Source organism: Rhinoderma darwinii, chromosome 1 (assembly GCF_050947455.1).
Source record: "Rhinoderma darwinii isolate aRhiDar2 chromosome 1, aRhiDar2.hap1, whole genome shotgun sequence".
Classification (NCBI taxonomy): domain Eukaryota; kingdom Metazoa; phylum Chordata; class Amphibia; order Anura; family Rhinodermatidae; genus Rhinoderma; species Rhinoderma darwinii.
In genome coordinates this window covers 399,434,144-399,457,281 of record NC_134687.1, presented here as the reverse complement: position 1 = coordinate 399,457,281, position 23,138 = coordinate 399,434,144, and the positions used below count along the sequence as shown (strand labels likewise).

At 42.0% G+C, this 23,138-nt stretch overlaps 1 protein-coding gene across 3 annotated transcripts in view; it reads left to right on the top strand.

Moving 5' to 3' along the window:
- SHC3 (SHC adaptor protein 3) overlaps window positions 1-23,138 on the top strand; it is a 198,925-nt gene that overhangs the window by 146,146 nt on the left and 29,641 nt on the right. For all 3 annotated transcript variants that reach the window (XM_075828847.1, XM_075828846.1, XM_075828848.1), the window contains 5 exons: window positions 9,030-9,149; window positions 16,557-16,610; window positions 20,021-20,072; window positions 20,386-20,512; window positions 21,257-21,413. In XM_075828847.1, coding sequence (XP_075684962.1) covers window positions 9,030-9,149; window positions 16,557-16,610; window positions 20,021-20,072; window positions 20,386-20,512; window positions 21,257-21,413 — 510 coding nt within the window. The remainder of the gene's footprint in view (window positions 1-9,029; window positions 9,150-16,556; window positions 16,611-20,020; window positions 20,073-20,385; window positions 20,513-21,256; window positions 21,414-23,138) is intronic.

Here is a 23,138-nt window from a genome sequence, read left to right as displayed (position 1 = left end):
TAGGTCCGTGGGACGGCTGCTGTTTCAACGGCCGTCCCACGGACGTTTAACACGCTCGTGTAAATAAGCCCGTAAGCAGGGTTCTATTGTTAGGCCATTAATGTGGTTTGAGTCTTTGCTGTCTTCATCTACACCGATTTCCAAATCCATTTCATTGATATATAAAAAACTTGTGTCCATGAATAATGAATACGGGGATTCCACTGCCATATATTAATTCCTGGGAGAAAGAATTGAATGTTAAATTTACCCCCATTGATATACAACAAATTTACAGGTTTAGCTGTGGTCCTTCTAGATGTATTAACCTGCAAGAAACCTCTTTTAAATTAGTCAGCAGGTGGTAAAAAATCCCGGAATTACTTCACAAAATAAATTGCTCTATGTCCCCGTTATGCTGGAGATGTCCTAAACAGATTGGCTCATACACACATATTTGGTGGGATTGTGAATTAATAAAACCTTATTGGAGAGAAGTGGAACGGATTTTGAAAATTATTTGTCCGACAGCTCCTCCATTATCTACCTCCTTATTGTTTTGGAATTTACTCCCACATTCCTCCTCATCTGTTTCCAGAGGGGTTTTGAGGTCACATTTGGTTTTAGCGGCGAAAGCTATGATCCTATTGTATTGGTGTAAAGACGATCCCCCATCTATAGCTCATTGGTTAAAGAAAGTAGCACAGATGTCCAGATTAGAAGAATTTAGTTATTTGACGCAAAGGAATATGGGTAAATACTATAGAATATGGCTCTCCTGGCTTAATTTCCTCTCAGATACTGACGGGTTCATGGGTTGTCTGGGTGACTAGTATATTCTGCACCTCTAGTGGCTAGGCAGATTTGATAGGATAGGTTAATGCTCTTTTATCTTTCAACATGACAATATCTTTTTTGGATGATGTGTTAGTAATGAGGTGGATATGTATACTGTTTCTAGGTGTTAGGGCCTGTTCACATCACCGTTCGCTTTCCGTTCCGGGGTTCCGTCTGAGGTTTCCGTCGGGTGAACCCCCGCAACGGAAAGTGAAAGTGAAACCACAGCTTCCGTTTCAGTCACCATTGATATCATTGGTGACGGAAACATCGCTAATGGTTTCGGTTTGTCACCATTCCGGCAGATTTCCGTTTTTCTGACGGAATCAATTGTGCAGTCGACTCCGCTATTGATTCCGATGGAACCCCGAAACGGAAAGCGAACGGTGATGTGAACAGGCCCTTATTAAACTAAAATCTGCTTGTTCATGTAGATTGTTGTATAGTATATATAGATATACTATGTTATAATTTCTTTATGATTGTAAATGTCTATTCAAAATTGTATTTTGATATCAAACGTTTTGGATGTAAAAATCGAAAATCAATAAACAAAGTTTTGAAAAAAAACAACAAAAAACAAAAACTGCATCAAAACTGAGAGTGCGATTCTGGCATTAGGTTTCTATGAAGCTTGACCCTGTATGGTGGGACATGGAGTCCTTATGGATCTATAGACCCGTAGGCATGTCATAAGACACCATATTGTCTCCTAGAAGCAATGGTTCTAAAGAAAAATCTCTGCATTATATGACACGCATTGGAACTTGATTTTCTTTCCCTCAGTAACTACTCTGTGGGCACTGCAATGTGAGCTGAAGTATTGCGTGGACACTGTTTTGTGGCTGGCACAATATTATGTAGTAAATCTGTGTGGTGGGCACAATGATGATTATATTAACCATTAGCAACGGAAGAATTACCATTGGAATCAATGATAATGCAAACAGAAGCTATGGTTTCCGTTTGCCTTTCCGTTGATGGGTTCCTCCAACAGAAAGGTCTGATGGAACCCATCAACAGAAACCAAACACTGATGTGAACAAGCCCTTAGAATATTTCTTCTTTTCAGAAAAGCAAAATAATAAACAGTTTTTCTTTTAGTTTGGAAAACCCCTTTAAAACTCCTTAATGACCAGCCTATTTTAGACCTTAACCTCTTCCCGCGCTGCTCCGCAATAGTACGTCCTGCAGAGGGGTTAGTTCCCGCATCCAGACGTACTATTGCGAAGTAGTTCCTGGCGCACACTGTCCTAACGGACAGTGTCCGGGAACCGGGAGGTCAGCTGTCCCTGACAGCTGACACTCCAGCCTTGCCGGTCAGCGGACCATCGCCGCTGATTTAGCCAATTAACCCCATAAATGCGGCGACGGATTGCCGTCGCCGCATTTAAGTGGTTTGAAGCACATCAGCAGCCCCCACGAAGTGATCGTGGGGGCTACCGATGCTTGTCGTGGCAATCGGAGGTCAGACAATGACCTCCGGGTTGCCATGTACGGAAGCCTCGAAGGAGCAGCCTCCTGCCGCTCCTCCGAGACTTCCTGTCAGTGTGACTGTCACGTCACAATGACAGTTAGAGTACATTACACTACGTGTGTAGTGTAATGTACTCTAGCAGCGATCAAAGCTGCAAGTCTAAGTATCCCCTAGTGGGACAAGTGAAAAAAGTAAAAAAAAGATAATAAAAATGTTTTAAAAAAGTGTAAAAATAAAAGTTATAAGTTATATAAACAAACACTTCATTTTTTTCCTATAATAAGTCTTTCATTATAGGAAAAAAATGCACATGTTAAAAAAAGTACACATATCTGGTATCACCGCGTTCGTAACGACCCCAACTATAAAACTATAATGTTATTTTTCCCGCACGATGAACACCCCAAAAAAAATCTATAAAAAACGAGAATCGCAATTTTTTTGGTCACCACCCCTCCCAAAATAGAGAATAAAAAGTGATCAAAAAGTCGCATTTACCCGAAAATAATACCGATAAAAACTACAACCCGTCCCGCAAAAAACAAGCCCTTACACCGTTTTTTTGACTGAAAAATAAAAAAGTTACGGCTCTTAGAATATTGTGACACAGAAAATAAATTATTTTATAAAAAAAGTGATTTTATTGCGCAAACGCTGCAAAACATAAAAAAACCTATATACATATGGTATCGCCGTAATCGTACCGACCCGCAGAATAAAATATAATGGTCATTTATAATGCACGGTGAACGCCGCAAAAAATAAACTAAAAAACATTGTCAGAATTGCTTGTTTTTGGTCACCCGGCTTGCAAAAAAATGTAATAAAAAGTGATCAAAAAAATCGCATGTATCCCAAAATGGTACCAATGAAATCTACAGATTGTCCCGCAACAAATAAGCCCTCACGCAGCTCCGGTGGTGAAAAAATAAAGAAGTTCTGGCTCCCAGGAATATGGCGATGCAAAATGTGCAGAGTGTCTAAAAGCGGGTAACATCCGACACCATTTATCAGTGCGACACCGGCCACACATCTATGAATTATTATTTATTTACCGCATTTTTATACCCTCTTATTATGCCCTGATGTTCTCCGCACAGATTACATATGCCCCCACATTATAAACTGAAATACCAGCGAAACCCAAAACAGAAAAACTACCAAGCAAAATCTGCGCTCCAAAGGCAAAATGGCGCTCCCTCCATTCTGAGCCTTGCAGCGTCCCCAAACAGCAGTTTGCGCCCACATATATGGCATCGCCATACCCGGGAGAGCCCGCTTAACGTTTTATGAGGTATTTGTCTTCAGTGGCACAAACTGGGCACGACATATTATGCACTAAAATGGCACATCAGTGCAAAATTGTAATATTCACACCATCCGCTGTGCATTAACCCCTTTGAGCACTATGACTTAATAGCACGTCATGGTGCGGGGGTTGATGTAAGGAGCGGGCTCACGTGCTGAGTATTAGAGCTGACACCCAGGACTAACGGACAGGAACAACGATCGTGCAGTTACAGAAGCCTGTAAAAATAACAATATACTGCAATACATTAGTATCGCAGCATATTGTACCCGCGATCCAATGATCGCTGGTACAAGTCCCCTAAGGGGACTAATAAAATGTGTAGAAGAATTCAAGTTATTAGTAGTGAGAAAGAAAAAAAAGTTACAAAAAAAAAACCTTTTCCCATTTTTCTTCAAAAGTAATGTCAAAAAATAAACAGAATTGATATCGCTACGTCCGTAAAAGGCCGAACTATTACAATATACAATTATTTAACTCGCACGGTGAACACCGTAAAAAACTTAAATAATTTAAACCGCCAAAATCGCTGTAGTTTTCGTTTTTACCGCACGGCGAAAGCTGTAAAAACGAAAACCCAAAAAAATGGAATCAAATTTTTTTCCTATATTACTATATTTTCCAGTTTTTTTACAGTTTCCCAGTACTTTTTATTTCACTTTAAATGGTATCAATAGAAACTACAATTCCTCCCGCAAGAAATAAGCCCTCACATCACTCTACTGACGGAAAAAGAAAACAGTTATGGCTCTTGGAAGGCGGGTAGTGAAAAACGAAAATAAGAAAGCAAAAAATGGATCAGTCCTGAAAGGGTTAATTCATTTCTAATGAAAAAAATGCATGACCCCATGTGGGGTATTTCCGTACCCGGGAGAAATTGCTTTATAAAAATTGGTTGTTTATTTCTCCTTTATCCCTTGTGAAAGTGAGAAAATTCAACATTTTAGTGGAAAAAAATTGTGATATTAATTTTCTCCGCCTAATTCTAATAAATTCTGCAAAAGACCCGTGGAGTCTATATTCTCACTATACCTCTAGAAAAATTCCTTGAGGGGTGTTTACAAAATGGGGTAACTTGGGGGGCTTCCACTGTTTTGGTCTCTCCAGGGCGTTGCAAAGGCGGCATGGCACCGAAAAACAATCCATCAAAATCCGTGCTCCAAAATCCAAATGGCGCAACTTCCCTTCTGAGCGCTGCCATGGGTCCAATCAGCAGTTTATTACCACATATGGGGTATTGCCGTAATCATGAGAAAATGCTTTACAAATGTTGTGGTTCTTTTTTTCCTTTATTCCTTGTAAAAATGTAACATTTCTACGCTTTTTCAGAAAAAAAGTTGATTTTCATTTTCACTGCCTAATTCCACTAAATTCTGCAAAAAACCTGTGTGGTCAAAATGCTAACTATACCCCTAGATAAATTCCTTGAGAGGTGTCGTTTCCAAAATGGGGTCACTTTTGGGGGGTTTCCCCTGTTTTGGTCTCTCCAGGGCATTGCAAACGCGACATGGCACCGAAAACCAATCCAGCAAAATCCGTGCTCTAAAATCCAAATGGCACTCCTTCCCTTCTGAGCCATGCTGTGGGTACAATCAGCAGTTTATTAACACATATGGGATATTGCTGTAATCAGGAGACATTGCTTTACAAATGTTGGGGTGATTTTATTCATTATTCCTCGTAAATATTAAAAATGTCTATGTTTTTTCAGAAAAAAAGTAGATTTTAATTTTTACAGACTAATTCCAATATATTTAGTGAAAAACCTGTGTGGTCAAAATGCTAACTATACCCCTAGAAAAATTCCTTGATAGGTGTAGTTTCCAAAATGGGGTCACTTTTGGAGGGTTTCCCCTGTTTTGGTCCCTCCAGGGGGTTGCAAACGCGACATGGAACCGAAAACCAATCCACCAAAATCTGTGCTCCAAAATCCAAATGGCGCTCCTTCCCTTCTGAGCCTTGCTGTGGGTCCAATCAGCAGTTTATTACCACATATGGGATATTACCGTAATCGGGAGACATTGCTTTACATATGTTGGGGTGCATTTTCTTTATTATTTCTTGTAAATATAAAAAATGTCTATGTTTTTTCAGAAAAAAGTAGATTTTCATTTTTACAGACTAATTCTAATAAATTTAGCGAAAAACCTGTGCGGTCAAAATGCTAACTATACACCTAGATAAATTCCTTGAGGGGTGAAGTTTCCAAAATGGGGTAACTTTTGGGGTGTTTTGGCACCATAAGACCTCTTCAAACCTGACAAGGTGCCTAAAATATATTCTAAAAAAAAGGAGGCCCAAAATCCACTGGGTGCTCCTTTGCTTCTGAGGCCGGTGTTTCAGTCCATTATCACACTAGGGCCACATGTGGGATATTTCTAAAAACTGCAGAATCTGGGCAATAAATATTGAGTTGCAATTCTCTGGTAAAACCTTCTGTGTTACAAAAAAAAAATGTATTAGAAATTAATTTCTGCAAAAAAAATAAAATTTGTACATATCACCTCTACTTTGCTTTAATTCCTGTGAAACGTCTAAAGGGTTAAAACACTTTGTGAATGCTGATTCGAATACCTTGAGGGGTGCAGTTTTCAAAATGCGGTGACTTCTGGGAAGTAGACATATGGGAAATGTTAACTAGTAACTATTTTGTGTGGTATTACTATCTGTTTTACAAGCAGATACGTTTAAATTTAGAAAAATGCTAATTTTTGCTAAATATTTCTAAATTGTGGTGTTTTTCAGAAATAAATACCAAAATTATTGACAAAATTTTTTCACTAACATAAAGTACAACATGTCATGAGAAAACAATCTCAGAATCGCTTGGATAGGTAAAAGCATTCCAACGTTATTACCACATAAAGTAACACATGTCAGATTTGAAAAAATCGGCTGGGTCCTGAAGGCCAAAACAGGCTGGGTCCTGAAGGGGTTAATGACCAAGCCATTTTTTACGTTTTTCCATCGTCTCATTCAAAGAGCTATAACCTTTTTATTTTTGCGTCGACATAGCTGTATAAGGTCTTGTTTCTTGCGGGACATGTTGTAATATTTAATAGCACCATTTTGGCGTACATAGAATTTATTGATTAACTTTTATTAACTTTTTTTGGGGTGGGGTGGGAACCTGCAATTTCGCCACACTTTTTTGCCTCCTAAATTTACGCTGTTTACCGTGTTGTATAAATCACACAATAACTTAATTCAGTGGGTTGTTGCGATTGCAACAATACCAAATTTGTATCGTTTTTGTATGTTTTACTACTTTTAGGCCTTATTTAAACGAACGTGTGCGTTTTTTGCGCGTTGCAGTTCTGTGTGTCATCAGTGTTTGGTGCGTGGCTGCGTGATTTTCGCGCATATGCTGTCCTTATGACACGTGGTTTTGATGTTTAGAAAATGAAATGAAGGAGGTGGTTTTATTTTCCACTTTTTTTCTTGAAAAACTGTTGCGCGAATCACTCGCAGCACACGGAAGTGCGTGCGTGTGCTGCGCGTGATTTTCACGCACCCATTGACTTCAATGGGTGCGTGATGCGCAAAAAACTCTAAAGTATAGGATATGCAGTGAGTTTCACGCAGCGGAAACAAGCTGAGTGAAAAACACGCAATGTCTGAATGGCCCCATTGACTTACATAGGTCCGTGCGACGTGCGTAATTTTCACCCGCGTATCACGGACATGAAACACGTTTGTGTAAATAAGGCCTAACACAGTGAAAACACTTTTTTTTCAAATTTATTTGTTTTTGTGTCTCCATATTCGAAAAGCCATAACTCTTTTATTTTTTCGCCGATGCAATTGTATGAGGTTTTTTTTTGGGCGGACGACTTGTAGTTTTTATTGATACAATTTTGGTGTAGATGCGACTTTTTGATCACTTTTTATCACTTTTTTTTTAAGGCTTAAGAAAACAGCAATTTTTGCATGGCTTTTTATTTGATTTTTTGCAACGTTCACCATACGGGTTAAATGATGTAATAAGTTTATAGTTGGGGTCGTAACGGACGCGGCGATACCAAATATGTGTAATTTTTTTTAATTTATTTTGTTTGTTAATAATAAAGCAGTTTGTAAGGGGGAAAAGTGGGTTTTTCTTTTTTTTTTTTCACTTTTTATTAAACTTTTTTTTTCACTTTTTTACTAGTCCCACTAGGGGACTTCACTATGCAATTATCCGATCGCATTTATAATACACTGCAATACTTATTTATTGCAGTGTATTAAGCCTGTCCATGTAAAACGGACAGGCATCTGCTAGGTCATTCCAGAGGCAGGCATTTACTACAGGCAGACCTGGGGGCATTTATTAGGCCCCCGGCTGCCATCGGAGACACAGACACTCGGCGATCTTATCGCCGGGTGTCAGCGGGATGTGAGGGAGCTCCTTCCCTCTCTCCAAAACCACTCAGATGCGGCGCTCGCTATTGAGCGCCGCATCTGAGGGGTTGAACGGGTGAGATCGATACTAATATCGATCTCACCCGTTTGAGCAGGGATGCCCCCAGCTACCTCTGGCAGCTGAGAGCAGGGAGATTTATCGGCTCCCTGCTCTGCTTATTTACTCTGATGCAGCGCCGTAAAAAGGTTATTGCATCAGAATAAAGCCCGTTAGTGGCCGCCGTAAAAACACTATGGGGCGGTCACTAACGGGTTAAAGGGAACCTGTCACCAGCATTTCACCCATTGAACTTTACATATCCCTCGCCGGCCGCTGCTATAAAACGTTCATTGCCGTTATCCCCTCTCCTCAACTCCTCCTCCGACTGTAAATAACGGTCTGCAAACATTTTGCGCCTTTTAGCGTAATAATCCGTTGTCCCTTTGTGCGCACGCACCAGAACAGGACATCATTGCATATGCGTGGGATCTTGTGTGCTGGGGAAGTGGTGGAGCGGTCAATCAAAAGTAAGGAGGCGGGGTAAACTCGGAAAGGCTTGAGGAACGAAGATTTGATTCTTTTCAAACGAAGATTTGACTCTTTTCTGCTCATTAGCATAAGGTGTGGGAACACTAAAAAGCTGAATACTAAAGCTACAGAGCCGACTAAGAAGACAATTATAGGTTATATAGAAATTATTTTTCACCCACTACCACCAGGTATTGCTGGTTTAATAGGTGAAATGCTGGTGACAGGTTCCCTTTAAGCTATATAGATACTTATCCAAAAATAGTTATTATAGTTGATTTTGTGAGAGTTGGTGCAGTACTCTCCATTCCATACTTTTATGCATACCTTTCTCCAGGTGATGGAGCCACAATGGTTCTTACATGGCTCTATGTCAATAATCTAAATAATGTATAAAGGACTAGGGATGCTCAAAAGCCAACACAGATGACTTGAGAGAAAAACATGAATAACACCGATGTGCACAAGCCCTTGCTCTCTTTGTTTCTCATGCAAGTATGTTTGTTTTTGTCTAGCCAGCAAATAAAATCCTATCTAGCATCCTTGGAAAGGGCAACCTCCAGTTTGCGGGAATGAGTATAACGCTGAATATATCTACAACCAGCTTGAATATGATGACTCCAGATTCAAAACAGGTTTGATCATATCACCATATTGATAATACCATTTAGGTTATGGCAAACAGATAAAGTCACTGCATTCATTTATAAATCATAGTCGCGTCATTTATTCTACCAAAACAATTCATTCCAATTATTTATCTACCAGAATATAGATACATGGCACAAACATGAATTTAGATGTGATCGATAACAGGTGGGTCCTGCCTGTCACCGAAGCCGTCAGTCCCGCTGACCTGACGTATTAGTCTCTGAGCGCAAGATACAGCTTCCTTGTATCCAGGATACATAGAATCAGTATCTTAAAAAGTAAAATAATTTTTTATTAAAAACCAATTAAAAAGTTGTTCAAATTACAATAATATGTTGTTTTTTTTGTTTTTTTTTTAAAAAGCGTGCAAAAATTCACTTAGCTTTTAATCTAACATCTGATAGTCTGGTCATACCTATAATCTGGAATATTAAAAACCCTGACATGGAAAACCGAGCTGAGGTAATCTATTCGAAGGGCCAGAATGGTATCAGCATGTTTTATTTAGGGCTGCCTTTAAATTTAATTGTCTCCCTCCACCTTTATACGTAGTTTGGTTGACCATTAAGTTCATCCGTAAAAAATACAAGTATTACACCTCTTGCGCACGACCGAGTTCATAGACATTTTATGATGCCAGGAGTCCCGTTCACCTGTGCCGCGGTCGGGCAATGTGGCCGGCACACCGACCGTTTTTAACGGCCCGAACTCTGTCATATGCAACAGGGGTAAGGGTATGTTCACACTGGGTGGATATGCTTCATAAAAGTACACAGCGTATCCGCTCTTAAGCCTGCAGGGAATTCCGGCCGAACAACCGCACCAAATTGTGGTGCAGTTTTTTGGGCTGAATGTCTGCTGCAAAAAAACAGAAATTGCTGCGGATTAGAAAGCCTCACTGCAAGTCAATTTATTAATGATTTTTCTGCTTATTTTTTACTGTATTATGCCACAGATTTTCCACGATGAAATCTGTTGTGGAAAATCTGCAGTGTTTACACTACATCTGAACATACCCTTATAAAAATGTTGGGATTCTCAAACAAGGTCCAGAAAACTATAAAGCCTTACCAAATAAGAAACAGTTATGCCGTACCAAGATATTTTAGAACTTTAACTTTAGAAGTTAATGCACTGTTCCTGTGAATGTGGAATTACTGTTGAAATCTAATTTTAAATTCCCTTAGAATATGGAAGTTTTCATGGAAAAACTAATTTATCCAAACAATAGGTGATATTTGGCTGGTTAGTGGCCTCTACTCCTTGTATCAAGCTCGCATGCATTTTATTCTTAAAGCAAATCAAATCAATGAATGAACATGAAATACCACTGCGAGATATAAATGTTGGCTGAGGCTGGCAGCGGTTGCCAAAGCAACAGTTGGAAATACATTTGTCATGGAAAAGGTTACAAGGCAGAAAGCCCAAGTATCCGTGTCTGAAATAAATGTACACAATGAAGAAACGCTACATAATGACTAACATAACAGAATAAGATGAAGATTTGAACCATTGATTGAAAGTGGCTTATCATGTTTTTATCCTTTAACGCAGAATAACGTACATGTACGTAATCTGCAGGGACTAGTTGCTGATGAATCTATGTACGTCATTCTGCTAATTGTGAGTTGGAGTTGTGCCCACACGATTGCTGTCATTTTAACGGTTTGACAGCGGGAGGAGGCACCACCCATCAGCGACCCACAATTGCATTCTCCTAGTAAATACCCCCAGACTGACCATGGCTGCAAAAAAATAAATATGTATGGTATTGCAGGGATCGTAACAAGTTGAACAATAAAATTAACATGTTATTCAAACCGTATGGTGAACGCTGTAAGAAAAATCCACAAAAAACAAAGTTGAAATTGCTTTTTCATTTACCCGTCCTAAGAAACAATAAGGGCGGGTTCACACATGGCGGAATTTCACTTAAATTCCGCTGCGGACACTCCGCAGCGTTAATCCGCAGCGGAGCCGTTTCTCCATTGACTTTCACTTTAATTTAGCAGTGTTCGTTTACACGATGCGTACAATTCCGCTGCGGAGCATAGGCTGCGGAGCGGAATTTGGTGTCCGCAGCATGCTCTGTCTGTTGCGGAGCAGTGGCGGACTGGTTGCGGACTCATGGCGGAATTTCTCCATTGACTTCAATGGAGAGTCAAAATTCCGCAATGAAGTCCGCAGATCTTATGTGTGCTGCGGAGCGTATTGTTTTTACTACCATGACATTTCTTCATTCTGGCTGGACCTATGTATTTCTAGGTCTACAGCCAGACTGAGGAAGTCAATGGGGCTCCCGTAATGACGGGAGCGTTGCTAGGAGACGTCTGTAAATAGTCACTGTCCAGGGTGCTGAAAGAGTTACGCGATCGGCAGTAACTGTTTCTGCACCCGGGACAGTGACTACCGATCTCAATATACATGTATCTGTAAAAAAAAATATAAGTTCATACTTACCGAGAACTCCCTGCGTCTGTCTCCAGTCCGGCCTCCCAGGATGACGTTTCAGTGTAAGTGACGGCTGCAGCCAATCACAGGCCAAGCACAGGCTGCAGCGGTCACATGGACTGGTGCGTCATCCAGGGAGGTCGGGCCGGATGCCGAAAGAGGGACGCGTCACCAAGACAACGGGCGGTAAGTATGAATTTCTTTGACTTTCACTAGGGAAAGTGCTGTCCCTTCTCTCTATCCTGCACTGAATAGGGAGAAGAGAAGCACTTTTCCTGCAGTCCGCAGCGGCCAGTCCGCATCAATTTTCTGCACATTTTGTGCAGATCCGCTGCAGAATCTGCAACGCAGATTCTGTGCGGCATTGATGCGGACAGTTGCGGAGGAATTCCGCCATGTGTGGTCATGCCCTAAGGGTATGTTCACACACTGAGGGTATGTTCACACTACGAGGCGTTTTTTTACGCCGTTTTATAAAACAGCGCGTAAAATAACGCAGCGTGAGGTTATGTTCATACGGCCTATTTTCAGCCGTTTTTCGGGCCGTAAACGCCCCGAAAAACGGCTGAATATAGGGGGGGGGGGGGGGGGCTGAACGCCTCCAAACATAGCTCCTGATTTTCAGAAGTTTTTTAAGCCACTCGCTGCGTTTTTTACGGTCGTTTTTGGAGCTGTGAAAAACGGCTCCAAAAACGTCCCAAGAAGTGACATGCACTTCTTTTTCGTTGGCGTCTTCTTATGTGCCGTTTTCTGAAAACGAGTCGTAAAAAAACACTCCGTCTGAACAGAACGCCGTATTTCCTATTGAAATCAATGGGCAGATGTTTGTAGGCGTTCTGCATCCGATTTTTTAGCAATTTTTGGCTGAAAACATGACGTGTGCACATAGCCAAAGAGTTGTTTTCAGGCGTTTTTTTCTAGACTTGTTGGAGCTGTTTTTCCACTGACACAATGAAAAACAGCTCCAAAAACGGCTCAAGAAGTGACATGCTCCTTCTTTTGAGGGTATGTTCAAACGGCCTATTTTAAGCTGTTTTTCGGGCCATAAATGCCCTAAAAAAACGCCTGAAAATATGGAGGCTGAACACCTCCAAAACATATGCCCATTGATTTCAATGGGAAAAACTGCGTTTCGTTCCAATGAGGCGTTTTTTTTACACGGCAGTTTGAAAAAACAGTGTGTAAAAAAACACCCTGTAAAAAGGCCGTTGTTTGGAATCAAAAACAGCCGCAAAAAACGCCTCAAAAAAAGTCTGTTGTTTAAAAAACTGCTGAAAATCAGAGGCTGTTTTCCCTTGAAAACAGCTCCGTATTTTACAGCCGTTTTTTGTTTAGCGTGTGAACATAACCTCAGGCTATGTTCACATGGCAAACCAAAAACGGCCGTAAAATACGGAGCTGTTTTCAAGCGGAAACCGCCCCTGTATTTCAGCCGTTTTTTAAGCAACTTGCGTTTTTTGCTCTGTTTTTACGGCTGTTTTTTGCTCTGTTTTTCTAGTGACATGCACTTCTTTTTTTACTGGGGTTTTTTTTTATGTGCCGTTTTTACTAACGGCGTGTAAAAAAAAACGCCCCATGGGAACGGAACGCCGGTTTTCCCACTGAAGTCAGTGGGCAGATGTTTGGAGGCGTTTAGCCACCGTTTTTTCAGGCATATTTGGGGGCGTTTACGCCCCAAAATACGCCAGAAAACACATTGTGTGAACATACCCATAGCGTATGCCCATACGTGGCGGAGTTCTGCATACACTGTCCGCATCAATGCCGCACATTGCATTGCAGATTCTGTTGCGGCTCTGCCTAAAATGGGCATTAAATTGATGCAGACTAGCCGTTGCGTATTGAGGGGAAGAGGGCTTTCCTTCTCTCTATCAGTGCAGGATAGAGAGAAGGGGCAGCCCTTTCCCTAGTAAAAGAAAAATAAATTCTTACTTACCTGGCCATTGCCTTGGTGATGCGTCCCTCTCTTGACATCCAGCCTGACCTTCCTGGATGACGCGGCAGTCCATGTGACCGCTGCAGCCTGTGATTGGCTGCAGCTGTCACTTGGACTGAAACGTCATCCCGGGAGGCCGGACTGGAGGAATAAGCAGGGAGTTCTCGGTAAGTATGAACATCTATTTTTTTTACAGGTTGATGTAAATTGTGATCGGAAGTCACTATCCAGGGTGCTGAAACAGTTACTGCCGATCGTTTAACTCTTTCAGCACCCTGGACAGTGACTATTTACTGACGTCGCCTAGCAACGCTCCCATAATTACGGGTGCACACACGTAGTTACCCGTAATTACGGGAGCCCCATTGACTTCCTCAGTCTGGCTGTAGACCTAGAAATACATAGGTCCAGCCAGAATGAAGAAATGTCATGTTAGTAAAACCAATACGCTCCGCAGCACACATAACATCTGCGGACTTCATTGCGGAATTTTGACTCTCCATTGAAGTCAATGGAGAAATTCCGCAATGAGTCCGCAACAAGTCCGCTACACGTCCGCAACAGTCAGTATATGCTGCGGACACCAAATTCTGCACCGCAGCCTATGCTCCGCAGCGGAATTTTCCGCAACGTGTAAACGAACCCAACCAAAAAGCTGTGGAAGGCAATGGAGAAACGTGTCCGCAGCGGAATTCCAGAGCAATTCCGCCACGTCTGCTCATGCCCTAATAGTTAATCAATAGGTCCCATGTATCCCAAAATGGTATCAATCTCATCCTGCAAAAAAATAATTACATTAATGGAAAAATAAAAAAGTTATGGTTCTTGTCGCAACGACACAAAAACAAATAATTTTATTTTTAAAAGTGTTTTTATTGTGAAAGAGTAGTAAAACATAAAAAAAACGATACATATTTGTATCGCCATAAGCATACCGACCCATAGAATAAATATAACATGTCATTGTTTCTGCATGGTTAACGGAGTAAATTTAAAATGCAAAAAACAATGGAAAAATTTATGTTTTTTTCCCATTCCCTTCCTTAAAAAAGTTCACCAAGTTATTCAGTAAATTCTATGTACCCCAAAATGGTGCCATTGAAAAATACAACTAATCCCACAAAAAACAATTCCTCATACAGTTATGTCGATGGAAAATAATGTTTTTTGGAATGCGACAATTACAAAACTTTAAGGAATGCTTGGTCCCTAAAAGGGGTTGTCTGGGCACAAGATGATTTTTCATACTGAAGACCTATCCACAGGATAGGTCATCAGTATCTGATCAGTGAACTGTGTCGGAAGCAGATGGCACTGTATATTGCATAGCGACCGTGCTTCAGCAAGGCCGCTGTACTGTGACCAGAGCAGAGGCGTAGCTAGGGGTTCAGCACGGGAGGGGGACGACGACACATCTGAGGTCTAAGTGTGCGCCCCCCGGCCCCCTCCCTCCCTGATGAATGGGCCTGATGACAGATAATTTTATAGAGGACGTCCTGCCAAAATCCTTTGACTATCAGTGGAGGACTCTGCTCATTTACAACCCCCCATGTAATTTTATGTTTTGTCTGTATGACATGTCACAAAAACAAAACAGAAGATTACATGTAAATGAGCAGAGTCCTCCACTGATTCCCAATGTGTGTCCGGCTGATGTAATCTATCTACCCATTTTCGGTACTTGATGCTCTATCCTTACAGACGTGTCGTCCTGGGTGCTGAGATCTCGGGTCCGCGATTGGGCACTGAGATATGGCAACAGTCTGAGCACCAAGTGTATTGCCCAGTACTGGGCAAGTCATAGCATTGGGACTGGCAAGGCTGTATGTGATGGAGCCAATGCTCTGCAGCGGATGGTGAAGGGAGCTCTCCTCCCGACATCAGGGGGAAGGAAGCTTTTTGTAGAGAAGCGTGGCGACGTGGAGAGATGGAGCTCTAGGCATAATTGGGAGAAACAGTTTGGAAGGGGTGCCTTGGCACTTGTCAGTGACACCTGTAAAGACATTAGTGGAACCTCTGTTGGTCGCCATCTGGAGCCATGGTGGATGGGATCCAGCATCTAAGTAGGCCCAGGGTCGCCCCCCCCCCACTAGCTACGCCTCTGGACTGGAGCCATCTGCTTCCGGCATGTGGATAGGTCATCAGTATGAAAAATCACCCATGCCCGGACAACCCCTTTAAGGCCAAAATGGTTGGTGAGTTACTGCCATGAATGCTAGTGTCATTGCTACTAAATGCAGTCGACATCAGTCTAGATGACCACCTTGGTTTTTCTGGAAATTGTTGTAGGGCTATTTTTCTTTCTTAGAAATGTGCTAAGTGTAGTTCTGGCCAATTGCGACAGCCCCTTTGCCCTTGCCACTTTTAAAATACAGGCTTCCATAAAAAACTAAAAACAAACGCAGTGTCTTCTGATGGCGCCTGAAGCAAAGTGGCTAGGGAATTTAAAAAAGGATAGCACACAGATTTCATCCGCGTGATGTACATTTTAGTTCAAGCACCCATAGACTTTAATGGGCTGTGAAAACGGACTAGAACAGGGAATGCTGTAAGTTTCCTGCAATGGACATACGCCCCGTGAATAGCCCCATTAAATTTAATAGGTCAGTGTGCTGTCCGATGTTAAAACGGACAGCACACTGACGAGAAATACGTTAGTGTGAATAATGCCTAATTAAATGCTCACATTCTTTTCAGATTAAAAATGGCTTGAAATAGCCTTCAGAAACATGCTTGGTATTCAATTGTTGTCATTGCAGTGTAAGGTCAGATTGAAGAAAAAAAATAAAAATCTCCAAAAGGAACACAGAGTATGAGAATTGGGAAAAATCTATTTCTAATCAGGAACAGACTGGTGAAATTCCCTGCAATTCTGCAGATCATCAAATATCGCACTTAGCTGATAATGCTCTTAAATTACAAAAAAAAATAAAATTCAGATATCTGAAAACAAATATGTTAAATTAGTATAAATTAATATTTTCAATGTTTTATTTGTGTACAGATCATAGCAAACCATCATATGCAGTCTATTTCCTTTGCATCTGGTGGTGACCCGGTAAGTACATAACATGTTTTCTGTTATGTAATAACTAACACTAAAGATGAACCCTAGCAGACACATGAATTTATAACTAAGGCCTCGTTCACATCTGCGTTGGGGTTCCGTCTGAGGTTTCCGTCAGAACGGGACCCTGAGCAGACACAAACTGACACAAACGGAAACCAGAGGTTTCTGTTTCAATCACCATTGATTTCAATGGTGACGGATCTGGTGCCCATGGTTTCCGTTTGTCTCTGTAGTGCGCCGGACCTGTCGTTTTTCCGGAAGCAATAGCGTAGTCGACTACGCTATTGCTATTGCTTCCGGCAAAATGACTGGTTCGTTGCACAACAGAGACAAATGGAAACCATGGGCACCAGATCCGTCACCATTGAAATCAATGGTGATTGAAACGGAAACCTCTGGTCAGTTTGTGTCTGCTCAGGGTCCCGTTCTGACGGAAACCTCAGACGGAACGCCAGAATGGGACCCCAACACAGTACGGAACAGCATCTCCGTGGGAAGGCAGGGACTTCTAGCATCATAAAATGTCTATGATGCCAGGAGTCCCGTTTACCTGTAACTGTGGTCGGGCCTGGAAATCCAGCCGACTCTCGGACAGTTTTTCTCGGCCCGATCTCGGTCGTGTGCAAGAGCACTTAATGCTGATTCCATAGGTAGAAAGTAAGTATTTTTGTGGACATAGAGGAAACACCTGGGACTCAAATGGGCATATAGTAACCAACTCCATAAGGTGGAGGAATGATGGGAAATTATTCTATTACAAAAATACATGCTAAGGCCTCATTTACACGAGCGTGTGCGTTTTGCGCACGCAAAAAAACGCAGCATTTTGCGTGCGCAAAAGGCACTTGACAGCTCCGTGTGTCATCAGTGTATTATGCGCGGCTGCGTGATTTTTGCGCAGCCGCCATCATAGAGATGAGGCTAGTCGACGTCAGTCACTGTCCAGGGTGCTGAAAGAGTTAACTGATCGGCAGTAACTCTTTAAGCACCCTAGACAGTGAATTCCGATCACAATATACATCAACCTGTGAATAAAAAAAAGACGTTCATACTTACCAAGAACTACCTGCTTCCTCCAGTCCGGTCTCCCGGCCGTTGCCTTGGTGACGCGTCCCTCTCTTGACATCCGGCCCCACCTCCCTGGATGATGCGGCAGTCCATGTGACCGCTGCAGCCTGTGATTGGCTGCAGCCTGTGCTTGGCCTGTGATTGGCTGCAGCTGTCACTTGGACTGAATTGTCATCCCGGGAGGTCAGACTGGAGGAAGAAGCCGGGAGTTATCGGTAAGTCAGAACTTCTTTTTTTTTTACACGTTCATGTATATTGTGATCGGAAGTCACTGTCCAGAGTGCTGAAACAGTTTAACTCTTTCAGCACCCTGGACAGTCACTGTCTCCTGACGTCGCGTACCGCAAAATTTTTTGCCGGGTTCGGTCAAAACGAGTTCGGCCGAACCCGGTGAAGTTCGGTTCGCTCATCTCTAATGACACTCCGTTTAGATGTTTGTAAACAGAAAAGCACGTGCTGCTTTTCTGTTTACATTCAGAGTTTGACAGCTCTTGCGCGAATCACGCAGTTCGCATGGTAGTGCTTCCGTGCGATCTTCGTGGTTTTCATGCACCCATTGACTTCAATGGGTGCGTGATGCGCGAAAAACGCTGAAATTTAGAACATGACGTGAGTTTTTTTCAGCGCACTCACGCTGAGCAAAACTCACGGACTGTCTGCATGCCCCCATAGACTTGTATAGGTCCGTGCGACCCGCGTGAAAAGCACGCGCGTCGCACGGATGTATATCACGTTCGTGTAAATGAGGCCTAAGGCCTCATGCACACAAACGTGTATTTGCGTCCACAATTCATATGCAAAAATGTGGGAGAATTGACGACCCATTAATTTCTATAGGCCCATGCACACGACTGTGGTTTTTCACGGACCGTGTGGGGGCCGCAATTGCGGTCCGGCATTATTGAAATGAATGCACATCTTCTGTGTGCATGGTCAGTGATTGCGGACGGCCCGCGGATGAGGCCTAAGGCCTCATGCACACGACCATAGTGTTTTTTTCACGGTCCGTCCATTGCCTGAACCGCAGAAAGATAGGACATGTCTTATTACGGCCTCATTTTGCGGTCCAGGCTACATGTTCACAGCCATATGCACGGCCAGTGATTTGCAGGCGGCCCGCAGGCGGCCCGCGGGTGACACTCCGCGACCATCCGAGCAGCAAATCAGGGGCCGTGCACACCACTACGGTCGTGTGCATGAGGCCTTAGGCTATTTTCACACAGCAATATTTTGGGCAGTATTTCGCATCAGTGTTTATAAGCCAAAAGGAGAGAAACATGAACAGAAAAAGTAGAATGGAAAGATTTGCATGTCATCCGTGTTTTGGATTCATTTCTGGTTTTGGCTTACAAAAACTGATGCAAAATACTGAAGAAATTCTGCCGTGCGTAAGAGGCCATATATACGCCTGGAAAATCTCCAGAAGTACACACCGTCGTGCCCGTAGACTTTAAACCTTTCACTGCCTATACTGTATATTAAAGGATCTTAGCTTTCAAAAAATTTCAGGTACAAAGCTCTAGGTGGAATATCTGGGACGCAGCACTCATTTCTAGTCGGGGAGCAGGGTGAAAGCTTTTATTTCCTGGTTTTATGTCTCTGTTATTAGGGTATGTTCACACAGCTTATTTTCAGCGTAAAGCTCCAAAATACACTTGAAATAAGCCTTACTTATTTGTGACAATAAATGGTTTCTGATCATTAAACAAAATGTAATATTATTGGACATAGGAAACCTGTGCAAAAGTTAAACCATAACCTTTTTGCCTTTTGCCACATTCACACGGCAGTATTTTGGTCAGTATTTTGCATCAGTATTTGTAAGTGGAGAATAAACAGAGAAAAAGTATAATGGAAAGATTTGTACGTATGTGTCTTGGACCCACTTCTGGTTTTGGCTGACAAATACTAAAGTAAAATACAGACCGAAATACTGCCATGTAAAAGTGGTAGGCAATTTGTTGCCGTCTAAGGCCCCATGCACACGACTGTAAAATCGCCCGTAATTACGAGCCCATTTATTTCTATGGCCGACGGACATCTTCCCGTATGTCTACAGGAGGGTGGCCGTACCGTAGAAACCTGCCGAAAAAAATAGGACATGTCCTATTTTTTTATTTTACGGACTGTGCTCCTATACTTTATAAAGGGAGCACGGCCTGTAAAAATGGCCAGGTCGTAATTACGAGCACAGTCGTGTGCATGGAGCCTTATAAGTTGATTTGTTTTAATCAACCTGTATTTTTTGCAATAAAGGTAAAAAACAAAGTATATATTCCCTAAAAAACTGACAACAACAAAACTGCAACTCTCTTATTTTTGTCTACCAGGATGCTACAGACTATGTAGCTTATGTGGCGAAAGATCCTGTTAATCGTCGAGGTAAGATCTATTATGATTACTTTATATTTAGGCCGGGATCACACACAGTTTTGATGCAGTTTTTGTGGCAGTTTAAGAAAAGACTGGTGCATCTACTTTCTTTTGTGTCCGGCTCAAAAAACGGAGCCAAAAGCTGGCACAAAAATTGCATCAAAACTGCGTGTGCGATCCCGGCCTTATAGTTTTCCTTCCTTTTAGATCCACTTCATCCAAAAACTGCATTGAATCCTTCATCAGAACTGCATGTGTGATCCTAGCCCTAGAGGGATAATACATACACACTTATTGATATATCTCTGCATATTTCCCCTAGCTTGTCATATTCTGGAATGCAGTGACGGACTGGCTCAAGATGTCATTAGCACTATAGGCCAAGCATTTGAACTCCGATTCAAGCAGTATTTGCAGTGCCCTTCTAAGATGCCCGCATTTCCTGACAGGTACTTTTAAAGCACAGAACATATCCCTGCTATTGAGCCTTTCTTCATTGAAGCTGGCAGCATACTTAGTCACTTCACACATGTTCATCAACGTAAAGTTATATGTGATGTTGCGAATATTCAAAGTAAATCAGTCTTGCGCCGCTACAGTATACAATGTTTTTGTATTTAGCTGCTAATACTTTTCACAAAATCAACTGTATTTAGGATTAGATCTCTTTAAAAAATGTGTGTTACGATAGCAACTTTTTGAATGAGCTCAAATAAACCATAGCCATATTGACTGAACTCTAAAGATCGAATATATTTATCAGTCACTTTTTTTTGTTTTTGCCAGCAATTTTTGTAATTGTGTCAAAACTGTAGCATTTTTTGCAAAAAAAAATTATGATTACGAATATGCGGCAGCAAATATACTGTCATGGAAGCCCCCTGCAGGTAGGCCGTGTTTGTCAGAAGAAAAATTGACTTCTCTTCTTTGTTGAGTGGTGTTCAAATTAATGTCGGCTTTGAGAAATATATACGGGCCCTCTGTAGCATCAAATCAGGCACAGCAGTCATAATTCTCTGTCAGAATATCTCTCTGTTTTTACTGGCAGGCATAACACATATATAGGACAAAACCAAAATTACTGTAAATATAAATTAACCATTAGTGTTACATTTTGAATGCCTATAAAAAAGCAAACATCATACTTTCGGATTTACATATACATTGATCTCATACATTGTGCTTATTTTTAGAATGCAAAGCTTAGATGATCCATTATGGCCAGAAGAGGATGGGGCTGCAACAGAACCTCAATATTACAACAGTATTCCAAATAAAATGCCACCCCCAGGAGGAATTATTGATGAGAGATTAAGAGCTCAGCATCCAAATCAAGGAGAAAATTCACAGGTATACACCATAATCCCATTGAAGTCGTTTGTCATGTGATCAGGAGATTATTTTTTTCTATGTTTAACCCCTTCCCGCAAATCGGCGTTACTGTACATCCTTTTTAGCGGTGCCTTCCCGCAAAAGGGCGTACAATAACGCCCTGCATTCAAACTGTCACCATGTCACTTGACATGGTGACATCACAATGATTGTTGCTGTCCGTGACAGCTAACAATCATGGTTAGCCGGCACGGAACCTATCAGAGCGGCCCCGTGTCGGCGATCGCTGTGGTTGGTCAGTCAAATGTGACAGACCAATCACAGCTGTCAATGACGACACAGTGCCGTTTCCCGGCTCTGAGAAGCTCATTGTGTGTCAGATCTTCTCAGAGCCGGTCAACAGTGTAGTGTCACACGTAGTGTAGTGTAGTGTAGTGTAGTGTACTGTCAGTGTCAGAGTGTTTCTGACAGAAAAAACGTTAAAAATACAAAAATAACTCCTCTATACTCACCCTCCATGCCCTTCAGCTGATCCATGCCTAGTGTGAAGGACCCTGTCCGATCCGTGAAGGACCCTGTCAGATCTGTAAAGGTCCCTGTCAGATCTGAAGTCCTTGTCAGTGTCCCTGTCAATTTTGTTTAAAAAGTTCCCCAATTTTACCCTATACTGACCCCTAGCCCCAGCTTCTGTCACCTGTTAATCCTGCTTACCTGCTGACGTCCGTCACCTGCTGATCTCCGTCACCTGCTGACCGTTTACTTGCGGTCTTCTGTCCCTACCTACTCTGCCCTCTCCTGTATTTTTAGGGAGTTTAGCTTTCTTGTTAAAAAAAAATAAAAAACATATTTAAAAAAAATTAACAGTTATTTTGCAATTGTAGGGAGTCTTGTTAGGGGTAGCGCTACTTTATATAAGCTCATTACCTGTCCTCTGTGTCTTGTTATCACCTGTACCACCTATACAGTGCGCTCCGTCCCGCTCCTGTATTTTTAGGGATCACTTTTTAATTATATTGTTTTTAGGGAGTTTTATTAGCTTTTTTAATTATTATATACTGTACCATACCAATATGGCCCAGAGATTTTATAGTCCAGAGGAGGCATATGCCATGTTATGCTCCGACACCGACTCTGCAAGTGAATTTGAGATGGAATTTGTTATTTCATCTTCATCATCTAGCGAATCTGATGTGCCCTCCCCCCCACAGCGCAGAAGAGCAGTTGGTCCTGCGCAGCCGGATTCAAATGAGGCGATGTGGGTACCCGCTGTAAATTATACCCCTCAGGCTCCCAACTTTACTGCCTTCTCAGGGATCCAAGTAGAGACAGCGGGGTTCAGGGAATTAGATTTTTTTAATTTGTTCTTTTCTGAGGAATTTGTTTCTGCGATGGTCCAGCAGACCAATTTGTATGCAGAGCAATCCCACCTCATATAATGCCAGAGTTTAAAGCTGGACCCCCACAGACCCAGTGGAACTCTGAAAATTTTGGGGCCTATTGTTAAACATGGGCCTCATAAAAAAAACACGTATCCGGGACTACTGGTCCTCTGACGTATTGTACAATACACCCCTCTACAGTACGCAGAACACGTTTTGAGGCCCTGCTCAAGTTCTTGCATTATAACGATAATTCCCGTTGCCCACCACTCCAGGACCCCCATTATGACAGGCTATATAAGATCAGGCCTGTCATTGACCACTATAATATAAAATTTTCAGAAAATTGCACCCCTGAAAAAAT